At 37.0% G+C, this 21100-nt stretch overlaps 1 protein-coding gene across 1 annotated transcript in view; it reads right to left on the bottom strand.

The window, feature by feature from the left end:
• The window catches only part of cdh24a (cadherin 24, type 2a), a 63949-nt gene extending 42849 nt beyond the window's left edge, over nucleotides 1-21100 (bottom strand). Inside the window, exons 1-2 of the mRNA XM_028445053.1 lie at nucleotides 21054-21100; nucleotides 8530-9234 (exon numbers count right to left, since the gene is read on the bottom strand). Coding sequence (XP_028300854.1) covers nucleotides 8530-9063 — 534 coding nt within the window. The 5' untranslated portion in view covers nucleotides 9064-9234; nucleotides 21054-21100. The remainder of the gene's footprint in view (nucleotides 1-8529; nucleotides 9235-21053) is intronic.

Raw genomic sequence — 21100 nt, 5'->3', positions numbered from 1 at the left:
ACACAATTAATCTGCATTCTGAGATATTGAATGTTTTTGAATGCTTGTTTCTGAGCAGTTATTGAGATATAAATGCTAAAATTTTGGGAGACAAAAGGCAGAGGCAAAAACGTGAGTGAATGTTCTTATTTTTAAAGGGCAAAATCTGCAGATGGTCTGAAAAATGCAGAGGGAAACTTAAACGATGTGCATGCAGCAATGCATTTATCCAATCATTATTATTTTTTAATATTAAAACAAATGGATATCAGACACGGTGGTTTAAGTCTGTGGCCAGAGTTGGAATGGCTTGATTTGGTGACCCGTGAAAAATGGATGGAGCTCTATAATCACAGAAATATTATAATTAAGTGTTTTGGAGGAAACTGACATTTTTTAATAAATGTTGGTTTGTAGCATTGCTTACTTGCAGGAGGCTGCATGTCTATTACCCTTTAAATCATAGAGAATTTTACTCCATCAAACTAGCTTTTTCCTCCACATTTATGATATATAAAAAAAATAATTCCACACAAACTCTGCATGACAGTTCTGATTTAATTTAAGACAGTTGGACAAGCTCACAATGAAAAATCAATGCTGCAATGATATATGGAGCAGCACATCGAATATTTTCCCTCTAGTTACAGTGTTACTTTAATCCTGGTTCCATGAGAATCAATGAAGTATAGAGAAAGGCTAGCAGCCACAGAAAGCCCACACATGATTAGGTTAAAGTGTTGATTATCCGACTGCAGTACGAATGATTTACTAGTTTATCCAAGTTGATGGATAACGAATAAAGACAGGCTTCTTGGACAAGATCTGCTTATATATAATGTGTGATTGCAGGAATGGTTGTGGCCCAGCAATATTAGCAGCTGTTTGCATGTACAGTGAGATTTCAAACAGCTGTCAAAAATAAGAAAAAATATCGGAAAATACACACATTGCATCTAGACGGCATGGATAATTTGTTTTTAACAATAATTCATTGGCTCCATAAGCAAAAAAATTATGTTTAAAAATAATTTTTTTTGCAATGATTCCAATAGTTTGCATGAGTACAAAATTTGAAATGCTGTAGAAACTTCAGGTTTTAAAAATTGTGATATTTTTCAAACATCATCTACCAAGACTCCAAAATGTTGTTTTTTTGAAAAAAAAAAATAAATTAATATGCAAATATATTCATCGAGAGTTTGCAAGTATATATATTTACAAAATTGTTTACCTTAAAACATTTTGATGCCCTGTAGGCTCAATTTTTGATAAATTAAAAGCCTATGTGGATTGTTAGAGTTAGGGCAGTCTGAAGATGTGCTGTAGTGAGTTTGGTGTCAATCGAGCAAAATTTGTGGGAAGTTTTACAATTTTGAAAAACAAAAACAAAACAATGGACTTCATAATTAAGCAATATCACACAAGATGAAATAAACAAATAAATCATAATCTCTTGTAACTTATTACTGTTAACTAATAAAATACGCTTGTAGAACTGTTGTATAAAAGCAATTTCACACTTTGACCTCATGACTACAACCAAATCACCCCAGTGCTGGTATTTCAGCATAACAGCATTCCCTCACATGTGATATTGCTTTTATACAACAGTTCTAGAAGCACATTTTATTAGTTAACAGTGGTAAGTGACAAGAGATTATATTTTGTTTGTTTATGTAATCATTTGGCTTCGCCAACAAAAATAGTTCCACAAGTGGAGAGCACAGTGTTCTACAGTGTGTAACCCAAGATGTAAAGGAAATTAACGGTGTTTAGATCAGTAACATGATCCGTGAGACGTCCCGGTGATGTTGTTGCTCTATATCAGCACTCTCGGAATGTCTGTTTTCTAAACAAATTACCTGGTTGTAACTAAGGGGCGGATTCACTGAAGATTTAGGGGTATTAAAATGTGTGCAAACATCACTCCACTTGCTAATAAGGGGTACAAACCCCAGGAAACCAGGATTGAGCGTGTTCCACGCTCACAATTCATTTGCGAGCGTGTTTCCCTCTGATGAATAGGTAAAGTAGGTGGATCTCAGAAGGGGCACAAAAAATGGGAGGGGGAAATACAAATAAATGAATGCAGGGGGCGCAATACAATTAATCACATCTGGAATTGTTTGCCGTGACTGTTTTCTGCGCCGAAAATAATCGTACGACCCACATTCTGGTGCAAACTCACACACAGAGATCATCGCTGCACTGAATGTTGACACAAAACACAGCGGAGGTGAAAAAAATGCTTCTGTTAACCTTTCTAGTATAAGAAAATAATTTAAATAAAACAATAGTCAATATCAACCTCTCCACGTTGAATGAGCAAAATGTTTATTTAAATAGGGCGGTCTGATCCACGTCTACACATTTGTGCTGCAATGTTAGTGAATCCTCCAGGTGAGGAAACAGCGCCCCCAAAGGATTTAGGGACGCACCTGATTAATCACCTTCAATTTCAAACGTTAGTGAATCAGCCCCGAAGTGTTTTATAATTTGCAATACAAAGATCTCTTTTGTATTGGGGCTATATTTTGTTGAAAGTTGAAAATCCGTAGCACAAATGTTTGATTATTTGTGAATTCTACAAGTAATGAACTTTAGAGGGTTCCTGTAGCGCCACCTTTAGGACTGTTGGTCTGTTTTTGCAGCTGAGGCAATCTGGCCTGGGACTGGACCTTTGTGTAAAATTTTGCTATTGTTTGCACATGGGAAGCTGGATTTCCTTGGATAAAGATATAGACGATCCAGGATAATTATGGTTTCCTATAATTGGACACTTTATCGCTACACTACAATAGATTGAGGGGTGAGAACCAACCATGGAAGCAAGAGATGTAGAACTATGTTTCCCTCTTGGTTGGTTATTCTCTTTATCTATAGCCTGATTTTACTTTGCACTCAATAGCCATTTAGGAAGCGTAGATTGCTTCTTGCACCAAACACTGATTAGATTCAGAAAGCTTTTCAAGTTGCATAGAACATAATTACGTTTTTTAAAATCAGGAGTAAGCTGTGCAGCTTCAACTGTTTAAGTTTCCAGAAACCGTACATTCAAGCTTGTTCTTTCAATATTTTGATGAACTTTCCTGTCCGATGCACATTGATCTGCTCTCACCTGCTGCTGCTGGTTTGTGCCTCCTCATTGAACTGAATGCTCAACTTACACGCTTCATTGGCATCTCAGTTTATCTGTTGTCCATACAGTGCTGAGTCATGTTGGATGTAACAGACAAACAGTCTTATTTTCTACAAACTTTCATTGTATTCTAAAATAGATGATGCCATCCATGAAAAGATGCTTGTGTTACACAGCTGGATAATTGTAAAGCTTTAAATGTCGGCAACATTCCTAATTAGTCACAAAATTAGTCAGATGTGCAACCTGAGGCTTTCAGTGAAGAAATAAAAGCTAATATAGGATTTTGTCTGAGTATAATAATAATGATCTAAGCAAACCTACTAAAAATATATGCTTTAAAAACAAAAACGATGCCCTTGTGTGATCCTTTTTTACCATTAAATGTGATAAAGTAAATTCAGTTGAGTCCTTGATACAATAACAAAGTCAGACCAAATAATGTAATGCTTTAACTCAAACAACCAAGGACTTTTTACAGCCTCGAGGGTTTATTTGTGATGGTAGGTGTTAAAGAAGTGGATGGTTTTAAGGTTGAATTAAGCCCTGATCTCCAGTACTGTTGGCCCTTGAGCAAGGCCCTAAACCCCCATTCTGCACTGTGACTCCCAATACTGCACAGGAATGGGTTAAACACAGAGAAACAATTTCATGTATGTGTATAACAATAAAGTTTCTTCTTCTTATCATTCCACACATTGGAGCTGGAACCCTCCACAATACAAACTTTAAAGTTAAATTTGTTTCACACAATACTTTTCAATAATTGTTTAATTGAAATAGGTAAATGGTTTTGTAAAGTGTAGGATTATGAAGCTCTTTAAACGTTTTTGTTGGCACAATTTGGGGGTTGGTGTGTTTTTGTCTTTATTGTTTTAAATGTATGTGCAGTGGGTTGTATTTCAGTCTTGTTAGTTACTGTATATGTTGTGGTTTCAAATCAAGTTAGGGCCTTTTTGTAAGTCGGGTTTCATTTGCTTCTGTTGTTCCTTTTTGTTAGTCTTTTGTATGGACACTAGGGGTGGGCATCTAAGGAACCCCACGATTCGATTTGATTACGATTCAGGGTGCTACAATCAGATTAATCAACAATTATAGCAATATTAACAAATATCACAATTTTTAATGCATCTTTTTTCTTTATGTTTATGTGTCGGAATCCATTAATTAAAGTAACAAAAAAAAAAAATTATCACTATTATCAAATGTATCACTATTATCATTATTTATATCAAATCACCAATTCCAACAGTAATCATATTACAAAAGAAATAAATATAAAAACATAAAAATAACTTGTTTGTGTCAACTAAACAGTTTGCTGTGCACAATCAAAGCAGCTTTAAATACATAAAACCTACAATATCAGCTTTCATACTTGTGGAATTTGGGTTTTCAAATAATAATAATGCATCAATTTTAATAATGCATCAATTTTATGAAGCGCTTTTTTGAACACTCAAAGTCGCTTTCCAGAATTAAGGGATTATTCTTTCATGCCACACTTAGTGGTGGTAAACTACTATTGTAGCCACAGCTGCCCTTGGGCAGACTGACAGAAGCGAGGCTACCAAAGTGCGCCATCGGCCCCTCCGACCACCACCAACACTCACTCACACACTAGGCAATGTGGGTGAAGTGCCTTGCCCAAGGACACAATGACAGATACCACAGGGGTGACTGCCACCCCACTGTGGCACCTGGAATTTTCTGTGGTCTCCCATCCACCAACTAACCAGCCCCAGACCTGCTTAGCTTCCGAGATCTAATGGTACCAGGCAATGACAGGCTGGTATGGTCACAATAATAGGTGGATGAATAAAGCAACACAATTAATTATGAAATCGTGCCACTGCATGTGAGTACAGAGGCAAATGTGGAGCTACTCATCATTAGTGCTGTTTTTACTTTTAGGTTATTGTGCAAGAAAAGTATGATCAGTGTTGTCAAGACGGGTTGGGTGGGTGGCCTCTTGCGCCAACTGTCGTGGGCCGGTCCCCGCCCCGGGAAGTGATGGGAGCGGGGCAAGAGCCATCTTCGCAGCCGGACCCTTCCAGACCGACCTAGAGCCGATCGCAGAGGAAATGCGGCCAACGAGGACGCATCTCTCCACAGAAACACTGTTGCCAGGAATGCAAAGATACCTCTTGGTCAACTTTGAAATCATAGGATACATCACTCGATTCTTTCAAATGCTAGCTTTTAATCCGGATGAGTGAATCTCCCACTCAGTAATTGTAGCTAAAGAGTCAACTACCACTATCGCCGTCTTCATCTGGTCCGTTCCTCAGGTGTCTGGGCGGCATTCGCGACTGTCACTTTCCGTCCCGGGAGCGGTGGTCATCAGGGCTCGAGACTGCGACCAAATTGGTCGCATATGCAACTATTTTTTTAGTGTGTGCGAGTGAAAATTTTAACTTGTCGCATCCGTGGGAGTGCGTATGAGTGACCTTATGTGCCGAGTATAAACACCAATGCGCTCCTTTGGAGTGCGCGCGGTCCGCAAACGGAGCCAGGCATAACTCGTCCTTCACTGAGTGCACGCTCACATTGAGAACAGCAGTAAAAAAGAAGAACGTGCCAAGCTCATCAGAATCAGCATGGCGGGGTCAGAACTGATGGACTATGACGCCAGGCCAGATGTTCAGCTGTGGTTCTCCCAGGGCAGCGGTCTGCAACCTGCGACTCTGGGGCCTAATGTGGCCCTTTGACTCTTATGCAATGGCTCCCTATAGCTTAAAAAAAACTATTGAAATAAATAGTTATTTTTTTTACAACAACATCTACAGACCATCAACTTTCCTGCACCTGTGGCTAACCTTAAGTTTTAAATCCCTGGTAAAATAATTAAACCAACAAAGACACTATTCTGGAAGAAATTAGAGATTTTAATTGTGTGGGAACTAGGGACGTAACGATTAATCGTAAGGCAGTTAAAAATCGATTCATAGGTATCAAGGTTCACATCGATGCTGTGAAAATTGAATCGCAGTACTTTTGGCGGCGAGCGAAATCTGCTAATACTTTCTTTCTGGCCGCCTTCTACTCTTAAACATATTCATAAATGATTCCTTACCCCTTTAGCACCGAAAGAATATCTGTAATATTACATGAATATCTGTAAAAGTCACGTTTTTCTATTAGCTCTGCCTGCTAGCATAGCATCTCTTCTAAACTGCACAGAATATCTGCATGCCAACCGACCACTGGGTTACCAGCGCCCTCTGCTGGTACAAACAAATATCTGATGTAAATACAGTAAAATGACTGTTTTTTTTTTAAGTCCAATTGTTAAGTCACAAAATACATTTTCAGTTGCACTTTTAAAAATAACTATTATGCAGTTTTGTATTGTTTACTGTAGAACCAGAATTTAAATAATAATCTTCTTCATTTGTATTATTCCTTTATTTATTTCATTCAAAATTTATTTTTAATTAAATTGCATTGTTTTAAATAGTTTATCAAGGGATTCTTTTGACAATGAAAAATAGTGGTGTAGTATTTTCCCAAAAAAAATAAAGGAATATTTTTCAGTCATTTATATACAGTCCCATTTTGTAAAATAAATCGTGAGAGAATCGTATCGTGAACCCAGTATCGTGAATCGAATCGTATCGGGAGTTGAGTGAATCGTTACATCCCTAGTGGGAACAGATTCATTCAACCACTAATGTGCTGGTTAAATATGCATGTTTTATGTGTCAAGTTATTTTTGTAGCCTTTCAAATACATTAACTAAAAAAAATATTCTCTATATAACACTGTGTTCATGTAAACTGAGATGTGTAAGAATTTGAAGATGCAAGATACTGTTTTATTTCTTGATGTCAATTTATTTTATTTTAAACTGTTTTTAAGTTCCCATTTACATGATCAATCAAACATTATTCTATATAATTTTAACTGTATAGAATTTAATACACTGTATTGTCTTCGTTGAGAAGGTATTTTTTGGCTCCAGGAGGACTTTAATCCAGGTGAGATGAGGTTAAATGTTTCCTTGTAGAGTAAAGGTTGCAGACCCCTGACCAGGGGAAGAGGGTTAGAAGACCCCACTATAAGAGCTGGAACCTCTGAATTTAATTCCATAGGGTGAAGTAATGCAGACGCTAAGTTGGTTATGCTACTGTTAAGTTAATTCAAGTACAGCCTTTCTGCAAAATAAAAAAACAGAAAACATGTAACCTGTTGTTATGCTTTGCTGTTATTTAAAAAAAAAAAAATGTTACGTCTTCTTTTAAAATTATATAAAGTAAATGACCTGTTATTTCAGCCACTGCTTGTTGCAGAAAAACTTAATATTGACACTAAAAACATTTAACAAATATCTCAAGTCATTGTCAATCTTTACTTCAACAAAACTATGGTACGCCAGCTAAGTCAACTATTCATTAGCATGCATGGCTATGCTGTACACCCCCCGTTCAAAAAAAAAATTGCCACCACTGGAAAAGTTAGTGTAGAGCCCTGTGTAGTTCTTAGTCTGACAAGGTTTTTGAATTTTAATTAAATAAAATGTATATCAGACTACACTACCTAATGACAAGTTCTCCTTTTTGCTGCTTTCTACATTTTGTGTGTGTCTCAGTTTAACGTGGAGTAACTACCACACACACCTTTTAAATAAATGTTCGAGGCAGTTCTTTTATCTATGGTTCACTGGTAAATAGTGTATGTGCTTTATTTGCTTTCTATCTTAATAATACATATATTTAAAGGTAAATGACTCAATATTAGTGTGAAGGAGCAGCAAACTGTATTAACATAGTATCGCTGTGTATGTTTGTTGTCAGATAGGCTGGGTAATGCTTCACTGAGAGCTCGCTTTAATACTGCAGTTCATTTTTGTCTTTGCAGGATCCTTTTAATCATTAAACCTCGAAGTCAGACAGCTTTATCCAATAAGGAAAATTAAAGTGGGGTATTTTTTTAGGTATTTGGCAGCTTACTATCCTCCCACTGCTTCCAGCCCAATGATACTTACAAGTAATTTTGTTGGTGCCAGAACATCTGTTTAAAAAATGACTTCCCAATCTGCAGCTCTCTGATTAGTTGGCTTTGCAGCACTCTGTCTGCAAAGCTGAGACTACAAAGAGCAAAAGATACGGAAGGCAAAACAACATGAGGTGAGCATTCAAAAGGTTGTGAACAGCATGGAACATAGAATAATGGAAGAACTGGGGTGAAAGGGTTTATGAGGCTTACTTTAGTGGATGCAAATACACACATGTTGATAACTGAGGACTTTCTGTTTGCTCCACTCAGAGAATTCTTCGCATGAATGTGTTTTATTCATTTCAAATTATGTGCTTGTATGAGTTATGCTGTCCTAAAAATGTCACATTGCTCCTCATAAAAGAACCACACATATACACATTGAATGCCAGTGAGTCACCTGTGCTTACCCGCCCAATGAGCACTGGCTCCGGTCCTTGGTATTCCTCAATCACAAAGAACTGGTTCCACAGCCAGCTGCGACGGCGCCGGGATCGAGGCCACTCTACATTGTGGTATTGTGTGGCACCTATGGAGTGGTTGAGCGTCTCCTTGGGCTGAACGTCGCCCACACCTTTCTCTGCTGGCGGCTCAGGCAGAAACACCAGATCACCCTCTGATCTCCACACTTGGCTCTGATCAATAGTTACTCCTACAACGTCTTCAATAGTCAGATTCCTCCTCTTCCCATGACTCAGTGTCAGAGATAGTCTGTATTTGGCAGGAGATCGTGTTTGCTCTGCTTTAAAGGACAGATCATCCTTTACCTCGTGAACGTTGTGTTGTTCACCTAGGAATAATTTAAGGGGCTGTACTACTTGTAGCTTTGTAGCTGAGCCTTCTTTCAAATCATGATTTTCTACTGAGGATTCAGCAGCTAGTGAAACACTCTCTGCTTTGCCTTTGCAGAATAAAAGAAGAAGAAGAAGGACATGTGGCGCCATCGCTGAAGTCCAGGATTGGGTTTGTCTCGAGGAATTCTCTTCAAACGAATGTGGACCTTGTCTTCATCCTGCTCCCTGTTGGGTTTTTCCAGCTCTCTCTTTGGAGCACGGCTTCATTCTGTCTTCTCCTCTCTCAGATCTCCATGCAGGGCACATGCTGAGCAGGACCACCTGACAGAACACATGATTAGCGTGATGTTGATTGTACTCATTACAAAGGCAAACAAGTGCTTTGAAAAACTCAGTTAAACAACATTAAGGAGCTCACGTCTTTATAATTATCTTGAGAATGAACTCTGTATAAATGCTTTGTTGCTAATGGAAACTCCAGCTGCCAGCTGCTCTACTTCTATAGCCATGAGATGTTAATGGCATAATGGGAACGTTACACTCTGATAAGAAATGAACTATTGTGACGATTCTCCCTGCTCAGTGTATAGTCAGTGCTGTGATGCAGGAATCTGGTTATTGATCCAGTTCTCAGAGCGATAAGTGTGGCCTTGGGAAAGTTCCATTAATATCCGGAGGAGCCGGCGTTGAGGTGGAGCCCAGGTACTTTACGGCTCCGTGTCACACACAGTTGGCTGGATGGAGGGTGATTGATGCTGGCCCTTAAGAGGGTCTCCCTGCGCCTTGATGCCCAGTTGTGAAAGAACCTCTTTTGAAACAATAAATTTGGCTCATAAATAATTGAATCCATGACTTGTCCTCGTTTACCCAAAAGCCTAATGATCTGTGTTTTTGTCAGTATTTGAGCTAGTTAGAAAACCTCGGAGCATTTGGACTTTAATGCAGATAAAAGTGGCAACAATTTAATAACAACCAACAGTTTGATATCAACTTTACCATTACCTTCATACCTTCATCCATCCACCCATACCTTCTCACTCTCGTGATTTGCATAAATGTCTAAGGTCTATTATTTTTACTTTCCCTTTGAATTCACATGACACACTGGTTCAGATAACTCACATTAATATTTTACTCTACAGAAGCATTCACTGAGATCATTTGAACAGAAAAGGAAAACATTGCTGAGGGGATTTTCCAATAGTGATTAACTGAGCCAACGTGACTGAAGGCCTTTCTGATAAGAGTGATTGTACCCTCAGAAATGATCATATTTCAGGTCAAAAACAACATCCCCCGCCAGACTGGTTGTCATTATAACTCACAACCTTTTGCTAAATGTCCTGAATCTAAGAAAATATTATCACATCAGTATATACAATTACTAACTATCTTAAATGGTTTCTGAGAAAAGCTATCCCCTTTGAAGATAACTCGAACAGAGTAAAAAAACGGAACAAAGACAATAACTCCGGAAAAAAAATGTGCGCGCTTCTCATTTTCGAACTTCAAGGGTATCAATGTATTGATACCCTGAAGCTACACACCAAATTTGGTTATCTTATCTTAAACACTTTCTGCGAAAAGCTGTCCCCTTTAACGCGGACGAATGAACGCACAGACGCATGGATGGACGTACGCACGGACGGAGCTCAAGCTTATATCCCAGGATTCACTGCTGCTACTCATTAGAATCAGCAGTGAATCAATTGCTGCGTTGAGGATTCTGCGGATCCTGGTTGCCTTTATTTTCATGCACACGGAGCTCTTCTTCTCTCCTTAATGACATCTACGAAACAGAGTGGCAACTGTCGCCCCCTGTGGCCACAGATTTTTTCGGGTCACGGTTTTAATTTATCATCTCTGAGTAAACAAGAGGTTTACATCAAATTTTTCAAGTTTTACTGATTTTTAGAGCAACTCAAGTTGTCATTTTGACTGAAGAAGCTGCTAAATGATCCTGAATGCTTAAAGTCCCATAGAACTCATTGGACTAAAAGGGGCTTAACACGTCACCAATGATGTCATTTCAACATGGCGGCACACAGGGTAAAGTAGTCCCAGTTTTAAAAGTTAACAAAACAAATATGATGCAAAATTATGTATTTCGTTAGGCATAGATCTTATAATAAAGACATTTTAAAGGATTTAGGCCACATTTGTAAAAACAGTGCAGGATCCCTTTAAAATGATAACAGTGGCCATTATTGTTGGTTTTTGCGCAACTATTCCTTTATTTAGAATATTTTGGAAGGAGAAGTACCATTTATTTTGGGATATATATTTATTTTTTATAAATCTGCCTATACAGTGATATAACACTTTCTCCATATCGCACAGCACTAAGTAATATAATAGTAATAATAATGTCATATAATAATAAAAATGAAAACAACAATAACTGTCCATGTGCATTGTTTTCTGTCCCTATAGTGGCTGCAGTGCTCCATTAGTTTGGGACTTTCATTGTTAGTCCAGCTGTGTAAAGCTGCTTTAGCTCAGCTCTAAATGATCTCCTTTGATCGCTGCATCTTTAGCAGTAATAGATTTTTTGAGTAGGAGTCAGGAGAGCCAACACTACCAACGCAGGGCTGCTGGAAGGTGAGGCGTCGCTTTCTGTGGTCGCAATTGTTGTAGAAGCAATGATTTTCTCAATACCAACGTGACCCAGGAGCTCTGAGAAACTGCAGTGAGAAACTTTTTCATCAACTCTTCCAAAGAATGGAGACAGGGTTGAGGTCAATTATAATTGTAATAATGGATTTAATAATCAATTACAATTAGGACATAGTTATGATTGTAATTGTAATTGAGAAAATATATCACTATTGTAATTGTAATTAAACTGTGTTTGAGTTCAGATAATTGACTTATTTGACGTGTTTGCTATTGGAATGGAAATTCCATAAAAACTGTCAATTACAACTGAATTAAACGCAAACCTGAGGAACCATGTTACAGTTCTATGGCTTACACACATACATAATTAACAGTTATTCAAATATGTTTTATATCAAGTTTACGTGTTAGCTCTCTTGAGGATAATTTTATCATTTAAAAAAAAGGTATTTGAATATGGGGGTATACTGACAAACAAAAAGGCTCAGACACACACCAAAATTATTAATACAAATATTTTTCATTGATTACGAAGCCTAAATCAAGATATGAGAAACAAATTAGATGAAAGATCATATTTTTAGTGTATTTTACAGCTAATTTATTACATGGGTCAAACTGACCTGTTATCATAAGAGATGCTAACAAAAAGCTAACACAAGAGGAAGGTTAGGTTTTATGGGCTTATTTATCGAAGGCTCAGTAATTGTGATTAATTGTAATTAGGGCTGGGATAAACAATTAATCTAGTGATTATTTTTTTTCGATTCGATTATCGATTATCTCCCCATTAATTGACTAAACATTATTTATACATGTAAATTTACAAAATGAAAAAAAAAAAAAAAACATGAATTCCTTAACATTGCAATTTATGTTTATTGCTCTTCAACTCCAAATTCTAAAATAAAGTTCAAGCAAGAATATAAACGTAAAAGTACAGAGTCAGAGGTAGCATTCAATAAAAAAAATTAAAAAAGGCAGTGGGAGCCGCAGGCTGTCATGGTGTCCTTCATCAACCAACAGAATTTAAGATTTATGTTGAAAACACACAGGCCTAGCTTACTGAAAAAAGTGCATCTCTTAAATCTTCATTCACATGAAAATAACTTAAAGTGATACACTGCCACTCACATTTTTCTTAAACTCAAAATTCCAAATGTTAATACAGAAAGTGCTTTTCCAACAAAAAAATCAACTTTCCGCCATCTTTGTTTTGGTCGTTGTCCCGGCCCTAATTGTAATTTAACTTTAGTAAGTGAGAACGTAATTGTAATTGACTTTCAGGTGGAAAAATAATAATTTAAATTTTGATTGTAAGTGGAAACCGGTCATCGTAATCATAATTGAAGACGTAATTGTAATAAAAAAATGTAATTGACCCCATCCCTGGTTCCTGCATTAGTCATTCTATACTGTTATCGTTCACGAACATTCATCATTTTTATTCTCAAGTAAGATACATTATACAAACTTAATGGTAAATAGATTATTCAACTAAATAATGAATGAATTCATTCATCTCCTACGAGGGACGTTTCGATACAACTTTTTAACTTACAATACGATACCGATATTGCAGCCATGCTTGTTGGGCGATACCGATATTGATCCGATGCGATATCAGCATGAATCATACATACTTTTATTACTTATTTTGTGATGTGGAATGTTAGAAAAGGTTTGATCAAGTGATGATACTTAAACAGAGAACAATAGTCAGCAACAGTAGGTATGAGAAAAACTGACCCATTTATTATTAACCAATTGGTTACATACATTTTAACCTTCAACATATTATCTACAGTTTTCTACAACTGAATTAATATAATAGAATATAATATATATCGGAGGTTTTAGATGCAGTCCGATAAAATCCAGTATTCGTTTTCTGGCTGATATCGCACCGATATTCGATATCAATATTGGATCGTTACACCCCTATCTTCTACATCCTGGTGCTAATTCCAGCTAACATCAGGTTCAAGCCAGGCTACATGTTTAACAGCAGTCTACCAGTTTATAGCAGAGCTGCTTTCCTGATGTGAGGCATATATTTTACATGTCTACAGTGAGTCCTTGTGTTTTTGACATAATTATTGTTGCTTCAATATTTTCTCGTTTTCTTAAAATCCTTTTCTTTTGAACAAAGGTCTTATGCTCCAATCCTGCTTGTTTATTTTAAACTTTACACCTCACAGTGCAATCAAGGATTTTCAACCACACAAAGATCACTGCAGAAGCTTTTATGCTCGTAAATATTCTCCACAATAAACCATTTGAAAGCTTGGAATAGGAATGTTCAAGTGTAAACAAAAACAAAACAAAAACAGCGGCTAAGCTTTAAATTGAACCCTGAATTTCACTCACTTCACATTTAATGGTGAGAAAGAGTTTTTGGTTAGAGCATCATTTATTTCATTTTTCAATGCGAATCAATCTCATGACTTTAGATGCAGAACATTTTAGCTGCAGCCATAAAAAAATAAAAGAAGATATAACTATAAAGGCTTGAAAATCTATTAAAAATGCCTCCATACAAAAATGTGTGGAGAGTCATTTCAGCACCGCTGATTGTCCAATCGATTTGTCTCCTGATTAGAATCAATGTTCATTTTAACAGCAAACGTAGTCTTAGTCTTTTGACTAAAATGCAACAATAGTTAGTCATTGGAATTATAGTCAGGGCTCGAGGCTGCGACCAAAATGGTCACATATGGAACTATTTTTTCAGTCTGTGCAAGTGAAAACTTAATTTGGTCGCATCTGTGCGAGTGCGTATGGTGACCATATTTTGGACGGAGAGGCTGAGCGCTTCGTCACGTCAGGACTTTAATCCAGGTGAGATGAGGTTAAATGTTTCCTTGTAGAGTAAAGGTTGCAGACCCCTGACCAGGGGAAGAGGGTTAGAAGACCCCACTATAAGAGCTGGAACCTCTGAATTTAATTCCATAGGGTGAAGTAATGCAGACGCTAAGTTGGTTATGCTACTGTTAAGTTAATTCAAGTACAGCCTTTCTGCAAAATAAAAAAACAGAAAACATGTAACCTGTTGTTATGCTTTGCTGTTTTTTTAAAAAAAAAATTGTTACATCTTCTTTTAAAATTATAGAAATTAAATGACCTGTTATTTCAGCCACTGCTTGTTGCAGAAAAACTTAATATTGACACTAAAACATTAAAACATTTAACAAATATCTCAAGTCATTGTCAATCTTTACTTCAACAAAACTACGATACGCCAGCTAAGTCAACTATTAAATACTCCCCCCCTCAAAAAAGAAAAAAAGTAAAATAGGTGCGACCAAATTCTGTGCCGGTGCGACCAACTAAGAAAGTTAGTCGCACCAGTGCCACCACTGGAAAAGTTCATGTAGAGCCCTGATAGTGTAGATTTAGTAAACTAAATGACATTAGGATTTTAGTTTTCTAAATCTGTTACAGATATAGTCAACCAAATAATAAAGCATAAGAGTTGTGTCAGGGCAAAAATTGTTAGTTATGTTTATTAACATATTTACTCATAGACCTTATTCTTTTTAAGGCTTTAAGTTGAGACTTTTCATTTCTGCTGTCTCATGTTTTCTGCTCTCTTCTCGAGGTCAGCTTCCCAAAACACATCTTATCCCTCAGACACAGAGGCATCACACAGTCACATGCCTACACACAGTCACATAGTCACACATACACACCCAATACACATCCATTCATACACACAAACACCATACACGGACACACCTCCAACACTCACGACAATCAGGAGATACCATAGAACTGGTTGTTTTGACCTAAAGAAGAAACTGTCTCTTTTCACTCTCTTCTTTCACCTCCTCTGTCCTTTTTATCTCCTGGGGGGAGGAGGGAGGGGGACTGAGGGGGAATATACGTGATGAGTTAGAACTGTGGGCCACTCGATCATCGGACGTCTGCCCGGGCGGTCACTAATTTTGTCCATCTTTGTACTCTTTTTTACTTAGTTTTATAATAAACCTTTTTTATAAAATCATCAATGCCTCGCCTGGACTCCATCACTCAACCAGAGCAATAAATCATGTCTCCAAATGAGGTCAACCGCAAATTTGCCGTGACAGTTGATACATTTTTTAAAGTTCAATTACTGTTTACTAACATGATATGAGCTGGTATTATTAAGGCTTGTCCCACTTTCCACATAACAGGAATTTAGTTCTGATTGGTTTTTGTCCCATGTGAACATTATAGTTTAGTTTTTATTAGTCAAGGAAAACAGCAATGTATATTTATTATTTAGTTTTTCATCACATGTATTTTTTTGATTAGTCACAGTCTAGTTATTGCGGCTTAAAAAATGATAGAGGACAAAAACTGTTCACCAACACAACACTGATGACTGGGGATGTAACGATTCACTCAACTCCCGATACGATACAATTCACGATGCTGGGTTCACGATTCTTTTCTCTCACAATTTATTTTACAAAATGAGACTGTAGACAAATGATGACTGAAAAATATTTTCTTTTTTCTTTGAAAATAAAAATAAAACACTGTTCTTCTATTATCTTTTATCTTTCATTGTCAAAAGAATCCCTTGATAAACTATGCAAAACAATGCTATTTAATTAAAAATAAATTCTTGAATGAAATAAAGAAATTGTACAAATGAAGAAGAAGCCAAAATGCTTCCACACTTCTGATTTAAAACACGGAGGTGCATCCTGAATTTCAAATTCTAAATAGATAGCGCACTTTGCTGTAAATTTTTTTTTAAAGTACTGCGATTCAATTTCAGAGTGTCGATGTGAAACGTGACACCTTTGAATAGATTTTTAACTGCATCACGATTAATCTTTACATCCCTACTGATGACAATAAACATCTCATCAGTCAGTCAGTCAGTCAGTCAGTCAGTCAGTCAGTCTTTCACGGATCTAAACCACCCATGGCAAACAAACACAATCACACCTTTGGCAAAGCTGGAGTCCAACTGTTCTGACACCATTTCAGATTGTGTGATTATATGAAAAGTGTTTCCTACTTTAGTAAATATCAGCGACTCTAAAACCTCTGATTCACCATCAGTAAAATTACTAAAGATGTAATTTTTGAATGGATTTGTGAATGTTTAACCTACATAGTATTTAAACCTCCAATAGTATTTTTTATTAATATTTAAAATTAATATTTGCTGAACATTGTAAACCTAATTTCTTTCATTATGTCTCCTTGTTCAAAGGGAATGAAAGTATATTTTCCTTTGCTGTACATGATCTTCAGCGTGACTATATATATATATATATATATATATATATATATATATATATATATAATAAAATGAATGCGACAATTATAAATCCTTAGCGTGATCTGTCTGAATAACTGTAATGTACAGAGCAACATGTGCACTGATTCATTTAGAGGAAGCTGTAGATTAGCTTCATGGTACGCAGCAGTCTTTGATGGGACTGTGTAATGTGAACCATGACATTTTCTGATATATCCAAATAGATATGGCACATATGAAAGGAGAGATATATTTGAATAAAACCAATGTTCGTTTTTCCCCCACAAGTTATTCTGACCTACTTCAAAAAGCAGGTTTGTTTGAGAACAGAGCGGAGAGAAATACATAATTTCTATTTTCTTTTCCATCATCTTTTGCTCCAAAGGGAACCCATCTTTTCCTGAAAATATTCTGATTCAGGAAACTCACAAACAGCATCGAGTCATCTGCAAATGAAGCTTCATGTTCAGCCTGCTACATCTGTTTGCCAGTATTTATATAATCTATGAAAATACATGAAGTGGCTCATCCAAAAACACCTTTGTCTTCCTGCAGCTTTTGTGCACTAGCATAGACTGAGCTCACGGCTTACACTTCTCTCTGCCAGCTTCCTTCCCAAACCCACATTGCCAGCGCTACATGTCATTCACTGTTGTTTGAAGTCGTTAGGATGCGGGTGTGTGCGAGATGTGTGTGAAATGTAAGGCAAGGGGGATAGAGGGATGAAAGCGTGAGGACGATTTGCTGTTTGCCGGCTCAGAATGGGATGATGAGTGGTGACATAGCTCCAAATTGCAAATCGCTGTTTCAGTCTCACTTCACTCTGCAGTGAATCGCTTCACTGCAACAACAAGGCTATTTCGTTTTTTATTAAAAATAGCCTGTGCATGTCAGGCTTTTTTACATAGGGGAAAAATTGGAAATGGAGGCAAAGTAAAAGGGAAAAAAGGTGGGGGAGGATGTTGGCGGAAGTGCTACAGGATGGAGAAAGAGGGGGAGTGAGGGCAGCAAGGTTGGCTTTAAACGGCCACGACGACGAGGACAGACTCTGTTCCATTAAAACATCTCAGGCTCTGCCGTTGGTCTTAATGCTCCTATAGCCCACTCTCAGCCATCCTCAGGGCACAATGAAGTCCCTGAAGTCAAGTCCAAGTCCAAAGTGGGACAGTAAGAGGGCCCCACTGTACACAGCTCCACAGTCACCTCACTTCTGTCACGCTTTGACACTCACAGACACCACAGCCAATGCTACTGTGCAGACACATTTGTCAAAGCACTTTGAGGGCTTAGAGTGCGGGTGATCTAGACATCGCTCTGTAAACACAGAGGGACATTACATCACTTAGACACACACACACACACACACACACACACACACACTATGCGAAAATGCAGTTTAACAGGTTAATGCATCACAATAAAATGGCCAGAAATAAATGGGTTGAAAAGCATCTTAAATGCATTAATAGTAACAAATTATTGCAGCATTTGAAAAATGAAATGTTTAATGAACTTATTCTAGTTTACGTGTCAAATTCATGGCCTGGGGGCCAAATCCGGCCATTTGGAGCATCCAATTCGGCCCGCAGGAGAAAGAAAACATGAATCATTGTGGAAATGAATGCAGGTGCTCCTCACAGTTTTCCGTGTTTATATCGCATGATTACAGTTAATTTTTATGTTAAATAGTTGGAAAAACTCAAAATTCATAGAAAATCTTTTAATTTTCTTCAAATTATCACATTATATATATATATACACACACACATATATATGTATATGTACTGTATATATATATATATATATATATATATATATATATACACACATATATATATATGTATATGCATATATATATCTATATATCTATATATATATATATCTATATATATATATATATATATATATATATATATATATATATATATATATATTGGAGCATCCAATTCAGCCCACAGGGGAAAGCAAAAAACATGAATCATTGTGTAAATGAAACTGAAGAATATTTGCAGGTGCTGTGTTTATATCGCATGATTACAGTCATTTTTAATGTTAAACTGTTGAAAAACTCAAAACTCTTTCACAATATTTTAATAACCCTCAAATTATTATGTAATATTTCCCTTAATTGGATAGAAATTGGTCACAAAATAAAAAAAATAAAAGTGAAGATAGTGTTGGGACTGACATCTGCCACTTATTGGTTGGATATTGTTGTTTCATACATATTTTATATTTTACGTATACGTAGAAATGCAAACTGGGGCAAAGTCATGTTGAAATTACTCGTTTTCCCGCAAAAAATCTGTGGCCCACTTGACATCAAGCGGCTCCGCATTTGGCCCCTGAACTAAAATATGTTTGACGCCCCTGGGTTAATGCATCACTATAAAATGGCCAGAAAAAAAATGTATTGAAAAGCAATTTAAAGGCATTAATATTAACAAAAATTCCAGCATTTGGAAAAAGGAAATGTAATGAACTTATTCTAGATTATTTGTAGATGAAAGCCATCCTTTTCTGGTCCTGAGCAGTTCTCATATTCCACATAGATTATCTGTGCAAGTCAGATCCACTTCAAGTTTTCACATATTTTCATTAAGGCTAAAGAGGTTTGTAATGCACACCATGCACAGATTCCTGATCTGTAATCGTTTGAACAACCAGATAATATTTCTGCTCCTCAATCCAACAATGATCGTCCATTACATTAGAGACGAACGTGTTCTCCGACCGTCTAAAGAAAGAGTGTGGAAGACCTGACATCTGTGAACATGATCAGTTGATAGAGCTGATGACAAAAATAGCAATTGATAATATTAATAATGACAACTAGATTAAGTGCATTTCACAAAGAACATGCAATTGAGGATGCATAAGGTGAATCCCCCAGAGTCAGTATAACGCTCAGTACAACCCCATGCAGTCAGGATAACCCCTCATGATCAGTATAGCCCACCACGGCCCCTCCCCCAGTCAGTATAACACTGTGTTTGATATCATTTATGCTATTTATCTTCACTAATAATAATAATAATAATAATAATAAGCTTATAATCTCATTGTTTAAAGCTTCCTGACCACACATTAAAGAGTGTCATTTAAGCTCGTGGTTCCCAACCTTTTTTGGGTCGTGACCCCATTTCATTATCACATAAATGTCCCCCCAGATTCATTTTTTCTCCTAGAATTAGCTTTTGATCATGTTTATTAAAGTGTGTTACAAATACAGAGTAGATTAGTGCACAAAGTGAGAAGACGCGCCACCTCATATTTTTGTCCTGCAATATATTTGAACTAGAGTTATATTTGATAACGTTTAAGTATAGAATACAGTTATTTGATATTTATTGTGTCAATTTGAAAAATGTAAAATATATCATTTTCAGCAGTTTTTTTAATTAATTATTTATTTATTTTTTTTTACTAATTACTAGGCATTTCAGGAAACCCCGTTTTAATTCCAGGATACCCCACATGGGGTTCCGACCCCAAGGTTGAAAATCCCTGATTTAGCCTACAGAAGCAGGTACTGTAGATTCTAAAGATCTCAAGGCAGATCGATTCTTAGACCGTATACAGCATTATACATGATGGCTAACATTTGACTGAATAAAAGCTTCATTGTGATTCATACGGTACATGATACATCACTGGGATTTGCAACAAGAACGAGAGTAAAACAAATCATTCAAGATTATTGTTACATATGAAACTACCAGTGTTCCCTTCACATTTACAACCTCGTTACATACAACAAACAGCCCGGGGCTGACCTTGTCTCGTTAGACAAAGCTGAGGAAATGACCTACTTGATACATGTTGTTAATGTGATTTACACACTTGGACTACCTCTCTTAATGACTCCCTAAAATACTGCTGTTGGCAACTACAACTCCAGCTTCACCATTTCTGAGGGAAAGCGCACACTTCAGGTGAGAGCGCGCGCTCACATACGCACACACACACTAATAATAAATTAAATTAAATGAAATGAAATGAAATGAAAAAGTGAATTCCAGGTTAATATTTGCACCATCGGTCAAAGCCTGACAGTGGAGTCACCTTAAATAACGCGTTTTCTTCTCCAACTCAGCCAATCATGGTCATTTCAGCCAAATTGCGCGCACGTGAGCGCATTTTTAGTCTCTGCTCAGTCGCTTTAAACTGACAGTGAAGCGTTTGAAAATGTGAATTGGTTGGATAAAGTGCGACAACTTGTGATGGATGAATAAAAGCGTCACAGAGGAAGGCTTACCGTGCGTCCGCGCCTCTGCTCCGCCAATAGTGAGACTCGGACCAGTG

This window comes from Gouania willdenowi, chromosome 4 (assembly GCF_900634775.1).
Source record: "Gouania willdenowi chromosome 4, fGouWil2.1, whole genome shotgun sequence".
In the NCBI taxonomy this organism is placed as follows: Eukaryota; Metazoa; Chordata; class Actinopteri; order Blenniiformes; family Gobiesocidae; genus Gouania; species Gouania willdenowi.
The sequence above is the reverse complement of the archived record's forward strand: the minus strand, read 5'-3'. Positions and strand labels throughout refer to the sequence as shown.